This window comes from Alosa alosa, chromosome 13, assembly GCF_017589495.1.
Source record: "Alosa alosa isolate M-15738 ecotype Scorff River chromosome 13, AALO_Geno_1.1, whole genome shotgun sequence".
NCBI classification, from domain to species: domain Eukaryota; kingdom Metazoa; phylum Chordata; class Actinopteri; order Clupeiformes; family Clupeidae; genus Alosa; species Alosa alosa.
The window spans coordinates 12,817,056-12,831,812 of NC_063201.1; the positions used below are offsets into that span (position 1 = coordinate 12,817,056).

General features: G+C 40.0%; 1 protein-coding gene across 1 annotated transcript; it reads left to right on the forward strand.

Moving 5' to 3' along the window:
* Positions 1 to 1,105: 1,105 nt before the first annotated feature.
* cmtm6 (CKLF-like MARVEL transmembrane domain containing 6) lies at positions 1,106 to 14,052 on the forward strand. Its single transcript, XM_048260610.1, has 5 exons — positions 1,106 to 1,228; positions 1,507 to 1,625; positions 11,581 to 11,757; positions 11,971 to 12,069; positions 12,910 to 14,052. Exons 2-5 carry the CDS (start codon positions 1,512 to 1,514, stop codon positions 13,081 to 13,083), a joined length of 564 nt encoding a protein of 187 aa, XP_048116567.1. The 5' UTR covers positions 1,106 to 1,228; positions 1,507 to 1,511; the 3' UTR covers positions 13,084 to 14,052.
* Positions 14,053 to 14,757: the final 705 nt, after the last annotated feature.

A 14,757-nucleotide genomic window follows, 5' to 3' on the forward strand; every position in this document is an offset into this window, starting at 1 on the left:
GAGGCAGAGTCTCTCAGAAGTGAAGATGTGGAAGTATTCATTACTCTGACGTAGTCATACTCAATTCTAGTCAGAATATGAGTCTGATACTGCTCCATTGGGACATTTTTATGGGGCGTGTTTCAACCAATACAGGGGGGGAATGCCTCTGCACTCAATTGGATAGACCTAACCAATCAGAGCAACGACAACCATCCAGACAATGTCTTTTTCAGGGAAAACCTTGAATATCATGGAAAACAATGCCAAAATTAATTCTGCACATATTACAACAGTATGGCTCTATAGGATAAGAGGTAGGTGCTACAATACTGAAATCCTTTATCAGGCAAGAATGGGATAACATTGAAACCAAATATGTGGCTTATTTCACCTTCCTGTGGCTTATTTTCATTGCTCCATTCCTGCCTATACTTTTGTAAATTCTGTGCCACTGCTGAGGTGCATATTTAGGCTACAATCAGACTTTAAACCAGGAGCATCGATCACTACAAAACCCTATCATCTAATTTCCCATCTTAAGAAGCAATATGAGGAAACATAAAATACCTTTTCTCCACAGGGAAGAAACTAGATATGACATAAAGCTACCTATTCTAATTAAGATTCCTCTTCAGTTCAGACCATAAAAAGAAAAGACCAGGTGGTTGAATGAGCTTTCCTTTAGAAAAAGGTCTACCATTAAGAGAAAGCTAATTAAACAGCCTACATGTGACTTATTAACCAAAGACACATAGCCTAGGCTACATTTCCCTTTAGACACCTGTTGCAGAATTCTCCTGCCTGCCCACTAAAGAGAACAAGGTGTGGGAAGGGGATTTATGTGATAGCCTAGTGTGTGGCTTCTTTTTTCCCAAATGGTGGAAACGGGCCTCTTTGCGTAATGAGTATTTTAACATTATTTTCCTTTAACTTTAGGTCCAACAAAATAAACAATTGGTCTAAGTAGGGGTGTGTGCACTGCATGCACCTCCTCAGGCGATTCAGCCTTGATATTAGGCAGTGCTACAAAGTAACCGAACCTAGGCCAGAGAGGGTTAAAGCGGAGCCAAGAAATGGCCCATCCCAGATCATGACGATTGGCTAAAACCAAAACATTATTGCGGAAGTGGGTATCGCTTTTCGTTTGTTCTGGGCTGATAGTGCTGCGCCACTTTCTAGCTGAACTCAGAAAAAGTGTCGAAGTTCGACGAGACCGACCAATCCTCGTTGTGTGCTGTGAGTTAAGGTATGATGTGTATTGCTTTTAAATTCGGCTAACGTTATACTATCTGTTTTATTACGTGGCATTTGAGTGATGATTCTCAGTAAACTGTTATGCTTTCGGTTTCACTTAACTGAGGTATTGTTTAGTGTTCGTGTTAAACGATGCATAGGCTAGACGATCGGTTTAGAACGTAATATGGACCTCTATTTAGCCTGCTGTAGCCTTTATTGCCATACATATTTGGTAGGCTACCCTATAATTATCTGTGAGTGTTTATATTCCTTTTTTTTTACCAACAGTTGCAATGGCTGACTCACAAACCTATAACACGACCACGGCTCCTTTGGATCAGAATCAGAAATCGAACAAATTTGGACATTTGGGGATTTGGGGATTTGTTTTGAAGTTGGCAGAAGTGGTAAGTACTAAGATTAAAGTTTTAAACAAGAGCCTGTTCTCTTAAAAACAGTATTCCCGCTTCGAAATGACTTGGGCGGCGTAGCCTAAACGCCTCGCACGAGAACACCCACACTCTCTCGGAAACCCAACGGACGTGTTTTTGGTGTTTTTTATGTAGGCCTAGATAGACACCGAGTTTCTTACTTTATTGAATGACTAATTTTATACTATTTCTAAACGCCTCGCACGAGAACACCCACACTCTCGGAAACCCAACGGAAGTGTTGTTGGTGTTTTTATGTAGGCCTATAAGACACCGAGTTTCTTACTTTATTTAATGCCTCATTAAATACTATTTCTCACACCGTAGCCTATGCTTCTATTAAGTGGGCGCATGAAGGCCGTCACATTCTAATCACAACCTTTCGCCATCTTAATATTCTACTATCAGTGCTCACTTCAGAACGACAGAACAGCATGCGACATCATTGGGATGTTCTGGCTTTCTTTTGTGCTCTCGTCATGGTTAGGCTACATCTAATGTTTAAGGTAACATTACTTCAAACTGTGGCTCTGAAGAACATTGAACTGTGTACAGATGTACATGCTTTCTTGAATTTTCAGTGTAGTGAATTCTTGGCAGTCTGGTGCAGGAAATGGATCAGGGTTGTTTTTGTGGTTCTAACAGAATAGTTCTGACTAGTTTGTAGGCTACTTACCAGGAACAAGGCATATTTGTCATCCATTAATTGTTTGCCAATGACATAAAGAATGTTACAGAAGAAAAGCAGTCAACATAAGCATAAGAGTGGGTACAAGTCAGGCTGGAACTGCAGTCAAGGGGGCGTTCCTGTTGTGAGGACACACACAAAGGTGTGAGCACCCCAAAAACTACCTTTGAGTTCCTGTGATGGAAATTGGACTAATGATTCGCTTTACACTCTAAGGGAGCAAAAAGAAAGCACCAATGAGGCAGTCAGATGGGCCCAGAACAGTGCCTTCCTGTAAGCTCTTAAACAGAATCAGGGGTTGGCAGTGTGCGGCCTGTCTTTGCACCACAAATGTAATTAACAAAAAGATGGTGAATTCAATTACGCGAGTCATTTTTAAAGTACAAAGAAAGAGTGTAGGCTAGCTTCCATTTGGTCCAAGGGACATTTTTATGCTCACTAGACGAGAGGCCATGAAAAGGCAGGATACTGGGCAATGGCAGAAAGTATGTGAGGATAATTGAATGAGACTGTCATTCATTCTCTCCTTCTCAGATCCCAACAACTGCTCGATTGAAATGCATCACCCATAAATGTTTATTAAATTAAATTTGATCATGCTTTTCCCCACTTCCTTTTTCACTAAATGCAGTATGTCTGTAGCTTACACAGAATGGTTCTTCACAGGTGATGAATTTAGCAGCCATGGTTACATTTATGGTTATTTACTATGGTTATCAGTGAACCGATATGTGAGCCTTAACCATATGCTTCTGGTAGTCTAGCTTAGAGAGACAGAATGTTTCATGGCAGACAGAGGTGGAAAGTAACGAAATACATTTACTCACGTTACTGTATTGAGTAGTTTTTCTGTATTTTTTATTTTTTAAGTAGTTTATAAAATCGGTATTTTAAATTTTACTTGATTACATTTTGAGTGAAGTATTGTACTTCGCTACATCAAAAATCCCATCCATTACTTGAGTAAAAAAAAAAGTTAAGACTAACGAAAACGGAAAGGGAGAGAAAAAAATCGCGCCCTAAACCCCTAGCCTAGTGATGATGATCAGCATGTAGCCTACAACAGGACATGAATCAAGCTGGCGCCATGCAGTCTTTCTGAAAGTGATGGAGCTGGATCACGAGATGCATCAGATTAGCCTAACCTATGAAAGTGTATTTTCCGCTATTCCAATCCGGTTGTCTCAGTTAGTTTTAGAACTAATGATTCTTGGAGATATTTAAGCAAACACCATGGGATTTAGTGTGTTTTGGCGTTTGTGCTCACCTTTCTTTGGAAAGAAGTTTATTAGCAGTTGTTTCCCCTCATATTGATGTCTCTCTTTTTCCTGTTTTGGCCTTTGTTTTTAGTAACCTGACTTGGCTTTCTTGGAGAAAGACATTGCACCAGCAGCAAAACAATTAGCGGTCCACTACTAGCGATGCTTAACTAAATAAACAAAAGATAGACTACCTTATGAATGTGCAGGCGGACTAAACCATTTAGCTCTTTAGCAAGGGAGAGTGAGAGTGACCTTACACAGTTTTCACTATGTTTTGTATACAAAATCCAGTCAGTCAAACTTTAAATTTCGTCTGACATTCATTTTGACATTTAATTTGGAAGTTAAAATATTCAGGTAAAATAAATATATGGTGGAAATAAGTATTGAACGCTTAATTTTTTTTTCAGTAATTAGCCTAAACTTCCAGTGAATCTATTCGAAATTTTCACCACATACAGTATTATATTAACACACATATAAAAAATCCAAACATAAGAGTTTTGTGTATTAAAGTGGAATGACACAGGAAAAAAGTATTGAACGTGTCTACTGAAATTTCTTCAATACTTTGTGAAAAAGCCTTTGTTTGTAAAGACAGCTTCAAGACATTTCCTGTATGACAAAACTTATTAGTCGCAGTATCAGTGTGATTTTGGCCCATTGTTCTAAACAGATTCCAGGGGTCCCTCTTGTGAATCCTGATCTTTAGTTACTTCCAGAACTATTTAAGTGAATTGGCTGCCTTCAAGTCTTTCTGGAGCTTTCTCCGAGTGGTCCTTGGCTCTTGGAATTGACTATCCTTCTGACTCCCTGGTCAGAAATATTGCGAGGAGATCCTGTGCATGGCCGGTTGATGATGCAGTGATGTTTCTTCCACTTGCAGATAATGGCTCCCATGCTGCTTACTGGAAGATTCTGATGTTTTAAAATGCATCTGTAACCAGTTTCATTGATATGTTTTGCAACAATAAGGTTGCAAAGGTCTTGGGAGAGCTTTTTGCTTTTATCCATCATGAAATGTTTCTTGTGTGACACCTTGGTAATGAAAAACCTTTTTATAGCCCATCAATATGTAGGCTACTAACCAAGCTTTTATTAATTTGCACATATAGAAAGGATAACTACTCTCTATAGAGATTCCAGCTCGTTCCTTCCTTTTCCTTGCCTTAGTGCTTTTTCTTGGCGTGTTCAATACTTTTCCCCTGTGTTATTCCACTTCATTACATGACTCTACTTATGGAGTTGTGTGGAGTAAGGATTTTTTATGTGTGGATTACCTGAGTTATTACTAATGCCTGGTGAAAATGTATCCCCCTGTATTCCACTTTTCACGGGCCCTCTCCTCCATTGGGGCCCTATACTTCCCACTTTCCCCCCCAGTACGACGCCCTTTAATCTGCTGAACCTTCTGCTCGTTTCCAAATATAAAAAAAACTCTCTGCAACTCAATATTGGCCTGCCTGCCTTAGCTGCCTGTGAGGGGCTTTTCAGTTGTGCTGGATTACTGTTCATTGCAAAGCGACCCAAGGATGAGTGCAACTAACTTTGAAAATCAACTACTGCTCAAACTTAAAGGAGAACTGCGGTGACTTTTCACATAGATCTCCATCTCTCAACGTCCTTTTCAGGCAAGTACCTCCACTCGGCAGCCATATTGCAACACTTTTTGGGCACTTATCGTGCATCTATTTCAGCAGAAATGCGTGTGCGTAAGGCTTCACGACACCAATCTTGCTCCAGCAGCGAGATCACAACAGATGATTGGCACGATGTCTTCACAGCACACCAAATGATTGGCTCAATGTATTTTACAACACACCACATGATTGGCTCAATGTATTCACATGTCGACGTTTTGCCGCGGAAGGGTTGTGATATGTGTAGACATATGATGTGTAGACAACTAAACTAACCCCATGCATTACTATGGAGGATTTTTTGAGTGCTGTATCTCCTCATTAGAAAGTCTTTGGTAAAACTGGTTGTTCTGGTACCCACCCACCCCAAAAAAAAAAGTAACTAAGTAACTTTTACTTAAAGTACATTTTAAATGAACTACTTTTACTTGAGTACATTTTCAGATCGGTATTTTAACTTGTACTTGAGTAATATTTCATCAAGGTATTGGTACTTTTACTTGAGTACAACATTTTCGTACTTTTTCCACCTCTGATGGCAGATGATACTTGAAAGATTCATCCACCCTTATCACAGGCCTAGTAAACTACATGATGCAGGGTTGAATTTAAGTATTGTACCTTTGAAAGACCGCTATAATGGCTGATATATCGTTCTTACCCCTGGGTTATCTTCCAGTAAGCCAAACTCCTAACATGTGTTTAGGGACTGTCTGGAAACCCCCCCCTATCCATCATTGTGTTGGTTTTGTATGCACTCTCCTGTTTGGCTGCTTGGTGCTTTCCGGTAACTCTGGAGTGTTACTTTTTTTGTATTATTCACCCTGTCTCAGCCATGGCCTGCTCTACTTGTTAGGTGTAGACCTTGACTTGTGTTCCTGTAAACAAAAGTCATGAGTGTCTGGTATTCTATTGTGTTTAGCCACCATACTGTAGCCTAAATGTTAGGTTGTTAGAATGGACATTTTCCATAGGGGAACCCACATGTAAAATGGCCCCAAGTTATCACATCATAGTTATTCCACTGCCCACTACACATTGTTATCACATATACCTAGACCCACTGTCATTATTTAAACGTTTGTGATCATTAATTAACTCTTACATACTCACCATTCCTGACCTGTCATGCGACAATATGACGTCATGGGAGTGCCTAACCATTTCGCGCGTGGTGGTCGCGGCACTAGCTGCAATATTCTCCTAAACAGAGGTGTTGCTGTTGTGAAAAGGCTATCGTTACCCACTTCACACCGTAGAAGAAGCAATGAAGCCGCTAGTTGCCATGGTGAATCAGTGAATCTGTGATCGGCGGCGGGGTCTATATGAGGGAGCCGTGAGCGCACACTTATCCAGGATAGGTTTCACCTGGCTTGATGAAGCCGTGTCTGCTCATCCTGGCTTGGTCTTTGTGCAACCAATTAAGCCTGTACGCTCTTGTTTAGGATTCATTGAGCGCAGCTCAGTAACTTATCCCGGATGTCTTAATTCTGCTTTTGTGCAATAGGCCCCTGGTCTCATGTTGTGTTGTCATGTTGTATAATGTTTCAATTCTGGTAGGTCTAGTAGGGATAGTTCTAGAGTCACAAGTGTTTGATGAAAATTTAAATTATCTTATAATATCACTATCACAATTTCCATCTGCCAGAGTAGTCCATGACTGCAGGGGGTTTTCCCATCCCTATGTAAGAAATCTGTGTTTTCCCTAGCATTAGCAAAATAAAAAAAATTAAGGAAGTGTACTGTAGTGTAGTGGGGTGTGTGTGTCTGCTTCTGGTAAAGGAACATGTCAACTTTTTGGGAAATTAGCTTATTCACTGTCACCCCCAGAGTTAGATAAGATGATACATACCTCTCTTGTCTCTATGCATTGCACTCATTTCGAAGCACCCACCGTTAGCATACCTTATCATGGTTCATTAAGGTGGCCAGTTCCAACTAGCCTATAGCACCCAAAAGAACTCCCAACATTTTCCCATTTACATGTTGTGAGTTGTATAGTTACAACATATAGGCTACAAATAGGCGATTTTCTAAGCATATGCAAACTTGGAACTATGTTGTCATTCAGCAAAAGCACTGCTACTTGGGCAGAGTGATTTACACACAGCACCTGAAAATAGAATGTAGTTCCAAGCATGTACAGTGTATGCTTAGAAAATCGCTGTGTTGCATTTTACATAGAAATTTGTACACATTGTAATACTAGTTGTATTCTAGTCACAACATGTAAATAGAACAATGTTTGAGTTCTTTTGTCACTTTTGGTAGTTAGACTAGTTGGAACTGCCCACCTCAATGACCTATGCTAAGCTACGCTAATGGTTGGTGCTTCAGATTGAGTTACTGCACGCACAGAGACAGAGAAAGGTATGTATCATCTTATCTAACTCTCGGGGTGAATAAGCTATAGCCTGACGAGCCAGACCCACATTAAAATGTAGGGTCTGGGCAATCACCGTTGGCAGTGCTCAGTCCGAGGGGTGGGATAATCGGTTGTCTTTCAAATTCCCTCTGCACGCAATAGGACGGCGTTATGGGTCCCATGTGTTTTCCCACCAGCAGAGCTAGTTGGCTAATTCAAACCTTTGCCAACTTAAAAACTTAAACTCGTGTCACGCTGTTCGCCAACAGCAACATCCATCTCCTTTGTTTTCAAGTAGCAGGGAATTCAAGCCAACCCGTTGCAAATCAATCATTGTTAAGCCCGCCTAACGTCTCTATACACGATTTGATTGGCCTGATAGAAGTTTAATTTTTCCAGCACACAAGCCAACGGAGAGGTGCTAGACTAGCCCTGGTAGGCCGCTAGGGTGCGTCTAGATTTCTAGGCTAAATAAGCTATGTAATTTCCCAAAATGTTTGTGTGTTCCTTAGGCTACATTATTGTCAGATAAAAATGTGGAAGTACGGTTCTAGTGATTTGGGGGGACAGCCCACCAAAACACAGTATTGGTAATTTTGTAATAAACAAATGCTGCTTTCCATGTGTCCCAACACAAAGCTTTTGTGAACGTAATCAAGGCTATTTTTGCCACCAAAAGGCAGGGGACTTTTCCCATGTGTGTCACACAGAAACTGAAACGTTCAACTGCTTGGACTGAGAGACCATCTCATGCATTCTGTCCACACACGCTGCAGGCAATAAAACATTCATAGATTAATCCACAGACACACACACACACACACACACACACTTTCTTCCTCTTACATTAACATGTTGGACCAGGCAAATACACTCCACCACAAGTCAAGCTAAACATGCATCTCTCTGATGTGTAGAAAGAGCAGTCTTTTTTTATTAAGGCAACACAGAGACGCTTTGTTGAGGCCCCTTCTTTTTTATTGCGCTCAATCACAGGATTTACGTCAGAGACTGTCTCTTTTTCTGTCAGCAGTAAATGTCTAAATATAGCCAGTGCAAGCAAGGGCGTCTGTAAGATGTGGGTAAGTTGTCATTAAAAGTTTTTTATTTATTTATTTATTTATTGTAAAGGCATCATGGCATGTGATATTGTATATTTGCTTAACAGGGCCTGAAATAATCACCATTTCGAAATACGTCTGCCCTGTGCCCTGCACAACAAATGGCATCATTACATATATTTCAGTAGTCTTAAGGCAAAATGCTGTTGTACTTATCTCTAAATCGATGTGACTTTTCATTCATGGATCATTTCATCGGTACTATGCAACAAGTCCAACCATGTGGTAGCTGTTCCTGTGTGCACTGATGCGTACTACACAAGTGTGGAAGGGCTGCCTCCTCCTGCTTAGCTTTATGCTGATTGCTTCAAAGGGAAAGTTTGTTTGTTTTTTTTGATCAGGGGATTTTGGGATCAGGGGCCCGTTGCACAAAACTAGGATAAGGGATTAAGCCGGGATATCTTGGTTATCCTGGCTCAATTTATCCGTGATCCGGATGCACAAAAGCAGTATAGAGGGCAGCAGGATATGTTATGGTATAAGTCATAAGATATGTCATAAGGTATAAGTGATAAGATTTTTTCTGTGGAGCTAGCCTGCTCCAGACCAAGCTAAATTCCAGGATCTATTTAATCTCATCCCTTATCTCAGTCAGCAGTCACCACAAACGGAAACCAATAATTATTCCACTGCCCACTACACATTGTTATCACATATAGACCCACTGTCATTATTTAAATGTTTTGTGATCATTAATTTCAATCATTTTGGATAAATGATGATTTTTAGATGATGTTGCAATCATTATTTACAGTTTCCCATAGTCTATGCTATATAAAAAATGACTGAGTATTAGGGCCACAGAGAAAATAAAATCCAAATTCCTCTGCCACTGCAGGACATAAAATCACGCATATTAACTAACTTAACTCATATTGGTCCCTCACTAGCCGACCACTGTCGTCATCAGGGAAGATTGCTTTATCACTGTGGTGGTGTTGCCTTTCTTTTTAATTATGTCTTTTACATACTCGCCATTCCCGACCTGTCGTGCAACAATGTGACGTCACGAGAGCGCCGTAACCATACTCGCGCGTGGTGGTCGTGACACTAGTTGCAATATTCTCCGAGACAGAGGTGTCGCTGTTGTGAAAAGGCTAAATCGCTACCTACTTTACACCGTAGAAGGAGCAATGATACTATGTCTACCAAAGATTGTTAAGGCGGAGCAAGATATTTCATCAGGAGCCACTTCCGGGAACCCGGATCGCATACGAGGGGGGGGGGGGTCAAAATCCCCCTTTATGCAGAGCAGAGGCAGCGACTGCTCCATTGAAGTCTATGGACATAGCTCAGAATTTCACCACATATGCTAAGGTCTTGGTTCTATAGAGTTAGGAATGTGAATTTCGGGCACATTTTCATGATCCTCAAACCCTTCTGAACATTTCAGGTACATTTTTAGCATTTTTGAGCAATCCAGTCTGGAGAAAATCAACCTTATATCAGGTGTCGCCCGGTTATTTCTGCGCTGCTGTTGGCGGTTGCAACTTACGCTTCGTCAATCGTCATCGACCGCCTCTTTATGCAGACAGGATTCGATCCCCATTTTAGCCCATAGACATGAACTACGACAAAGTATCTTGCTCCGCCTTAACAATCTTTGTGTCTACTTTACTATGTCTACTTGCCATTGTGAATCAGTGAATCTGTGATTGGTGGTGGGGTCTATTTGAGGGAGCCGTGAGCGCACACTTATCCAGGATCGGTTTCACCTGGCTTGATGAATCCGTGTCTGCTCATCGTGGCTTGGTCTTTGTGCAACTAATTAAGCCTGGACGCTCTTGTTTTTGATTCATTGAGCTCAGCTCAGTCACTTATCCTGGATGTCTTGATCCTACTTTTGTGCAATGGGCCTCTGGTATTAAACTTCTAAATACCAGTACCATTTCTGTAACATTTCTTTGGACAGGTAAAAGTAAGCTCAACATTAACCAAAATGTTGGGAAGAAAAGAGAATAGAGAAGATGATGAAGTAGTTTTTATTGATGATAATGCTTCATATGGAAGCAGCGGGGTTGATGATTTGTGTGTAGGGCTATATAAATACTGTGAAACTGACAATCACCTTAAACTTGGGGGGGGGGGTTGATGATTTGTGTGTAGGGCTATACAAATACTGCAAAACTGACAATCACCTTAAACAAACTCCTTTTTTTGTACTTTGTGTGGGTTTGTGTGCACGTGTGTGTTTGTATGTAGACATGCACTTCTGTATGTAATAATATGTTTCCCTAATGTGGAAGAGTGCGTTTGAGACTTGTTTTTGCAAAACTCTTTTTGAAATAAATGAATGATTGAAAAAGAGCAGAATATAGTTCAGTGATTGAGTCCCTTGCCAGTCTGCAGTTTATAACAGTGTAGTTTAACAATAATAAAGACTTTGGGAGGATTATTAACGTCTGGGTGGGCTTTAACGCCACTGGCTGTGATTTACAGTACATTGACCGTAAGGGATTTTTAAGGGAAGTGTTAAAAATCCCTGAATTTGCCGAAATTCCTCAATACCTCATACTATAAGTTAGTTTAACCAGAGACCTTCTAATGAGGAGAGACAGCAACTGGCTGCCGAGTTTGGACTTGCCTTAGATTTTGGTTTCTCCTCCTAAAATTAAGGCTTAAGGTGTAGGCTACACATTTTGATGGCTTCTTTCCAGCTCCAATGTTGTCATACTGTAAAGGCAATGGCTGTTGAGCTAGCCTAACTGTACTTCAGATTTACTCATTATTTAACCACAGAGTGTGACGTTGATACTTTGTGTGTGTGTGTGTGTGTGTGCGTGCGTGCACGTGTGTGTGTGTGTGTGTGTGTACACATAAAGGTCCCCAGTTTAACTGTTTCCCTGTTTCCACAGTTCCTGTCATTTTTAGCCTTTGTCCTGGAGGAGGTGGTGTCCACATGTAACGCTTGTAGCTTGCTCTACTTCTTTGAGTTTGTCAGCTGCACGGCCTTCCTCTTCACCTTGCTCCTCCTCATCCTCCTGGCCTCCTCACTGCACAAGAAAGTGGGCATCAATAGCTGGGACCGCCTGGTCAGTACCTGTATCTGGATATACCTGTATTATTACAATGTAACAAATGTAACAAGGCAAATAAAATCCCTGGTTTGCTAATCTCAGGATCACTTTTGAATGTTGGAGAAGATGGAATATTGAATCAGATAAATTCTTAATACTGTGTGTTTTATTTTAACTGTGTTGTCCGTTCACTTAAACTTGTTTCTTAACACTGACACTCTGTTACAGGACTTCGTATATACGATTCTGATCACCGTCCTCTTTCTACTTGCTTCTGGTCTCTTCCTCTGGAACAACAGCGGGTCTGTCTTGGAGAAGGCGGCTGGGGTAAGAGTCTTCAACCAAGTTGTTTCTGTTGCCGGTATTTTACACTTTGGGACTGTTCGTTATTTATTGAAGGGGCCACCGGAGGAAAATAGGGGAGGGTCATGTCTTTTTATTCTTTGTTGAGGGGAGGGTCACCCAACTTTTTTCTGTCTAGGAGGGGGGGGGTCACCCATCTTTTGTATTCATGAAAACAGCAAAAAATCAAAGTGGCTTGTTTGATTGTTGATTTCTGTCGCCATATAACGTTCTCTTTTCCCGGGTTTCTCACACGGAATAAGGAAAATGTCAACATTCGTCCCCGTTAACGTTGGAAGCGTTGGAACTCAAAATCTCTCTGGTGGCCCCTTTTATAAATAACGAACAGTCCCTTAGTATTAATTAGTAGTAATAAATAGGGATGACAAATGACTAGATTTAGCACTTTAGTGTCTTTATGCTTCTTCACTCAATCAAAACAACACAACTGCAATTTGATTGATATTACCTGAAATGCACAATTAAATAGCCTGACTTTTTAATGTTTTGAAAAACGGAGCTAAAGCATTTTGGAACCAAAGCCAGGCAGCTACAGTGCTATACTCTGGGGGCATGAACATAGGGGCTCACGGACATTTTGGATTTCTTCTTTGAGGATTTTGCTTGTGCTATGAATATGAGCATAATGATTTTACCAAGCTATTACATCAAATTTGGTTCATGCACAGGAATTCTGCTGGTTACTTATTCCATTCCTTATTGCCACCTGCCCGGCAATGGAGTTACGGCATTTAGCATTTAGTTAGCATTTATCAGTGCTTTCAATATACCATATGAATATTTCAATTGTGTCCTTTTTTATAGGGGTTTGGCCTATTTTCCTCTGTGGTCTTCTCCATAAATGTGATATACCTCTTCATGGCGAAACGAAATACAATCATTGGCAAGACAAATGACAAGCCCACCAACCAACAACAACAACAACAACAACCTGAAAATCCAGAAGCCGTGAAACTCACCAATGGTCAAGAGGTGTGATGGACACCTTACTGTCACATTCTGTCATCCTAAGAAAGACATCTGCTTCAGTAAGGATGAACATTGAATACTTAAGTTTAAATTCAGTTTATATTTTAAATCTCAAATTGTTTTAAAGAAGCAAGAACATAAGAGTTTGCCAAAGATCGGATGTTTTTGTGGCTCAGAATTCATTTATGAATTAAGACATACTGCACTTCAGATTTTTTTAGATATAACAATTCATGTTCCCCAGTATTTTGTAGTTTCTTTGCATCTCACTGCATTTCAGCAGTGAACTTTTGGTCAGGGGCAGAAAGACGAAAACAAAAGCTACCAAAATATCTGAGACTGATAAATAAGATGCACAAATTACACAATATTATACACTGCAGAAACTGCATATCTAATAAAATCTAACCAAGTAGATCAAGATCAAAAAATCTAGTTGATATTGCTTTCAGTATAAAGAGACTTACCTAGCGCTTTCTTGTAAAATCACTAAATTTAATAAGAGTTTGACTTATTTTAAGATGTCTCATCATGAAAACAAGCACATTTGGCTGCCAATGCCTTAAGCAAATTTGTCTTAAAAACAAGCAAATTTGGCTGCCTAGCTAAATTTCAGTAGCCACGTCTATACTAAGTAAAAACGATACCAAATAGATTTGTTGATCTTAATGTAACATTAATATTGGCTAGATTTTATTTTTTGCAGTGTAATACCTTTTAGTCATGGGCTTAAAAAATGATCATATCTACATTTTTCACTTCACATTTGATAAAATCATTTTAGCATGGAGAACTTTACATTTTTACCTAAGATTATGAGATTCCATGCATCCCACACTGCAAGTTGTTACTTGTATTACATTCGATCATTGTTAAAGGAACCGTATGTAAGAAATGTATTTCAATTAATCATAAAATGGCCCTGATATGTCACTAGACATTAAGAAATCATGTTCATTTCAAATACTTATCACTGACAACAGTAGTCCGACCAGGTCATGTTGTGTTTTGGCCTGATGCGCCACCCTCTACCTGTCTACTAATCACAAAGTCAGTAGTGTTTCGGCATCCAGGTTGGCAACCTCGAGTCAGGGGGGAGGGGATACACCGCTCTACAGTAATTTGAAAGTGATTGCAGTACCAGTTTTGGCCACAGTCTTACCTTTCCTTTAACTTTGGTTCCTTTAACTTAATTCCACAAGGGGGCAGTGTAGTAACATCATCTACAGAGCCGTATAGAAAGCTTGGCCAACTCTGACATGTTGGATACCAATGTCAGATTCAGATTTGACAGCTGTTCAGTTACCTGTGTTCAAATAAACTACGAATTAGCCTAGAAATATATTGCAAATATTTTAGATGTTGAAGCAGGGTTGTTTTCATGAAAGGAACACCTTTCCTTTTTTTTTTTTTTTTTTCGTTATTAGTTGAAGTGCTTTTGTATTTTTTGTGTCATATATGTACATGGAGGTGTCTTTGAGTGCCTTATTAAGAGTATAATTCTTGTGTTTCAAAAATGCATAATATAAGATTTTGTATGTTTCCTGGCCCCAGTTTCAAAATAGATTATGAGTTGCCTTTAGCAATGTCTTTTTTTTGTCTCATGGAGAGTGAATTGTTTTGCTGAACTGCACTAACAGAAGTTTAGATCCATTGTGTGTTGGGCCTATGGCAGGAACCGAA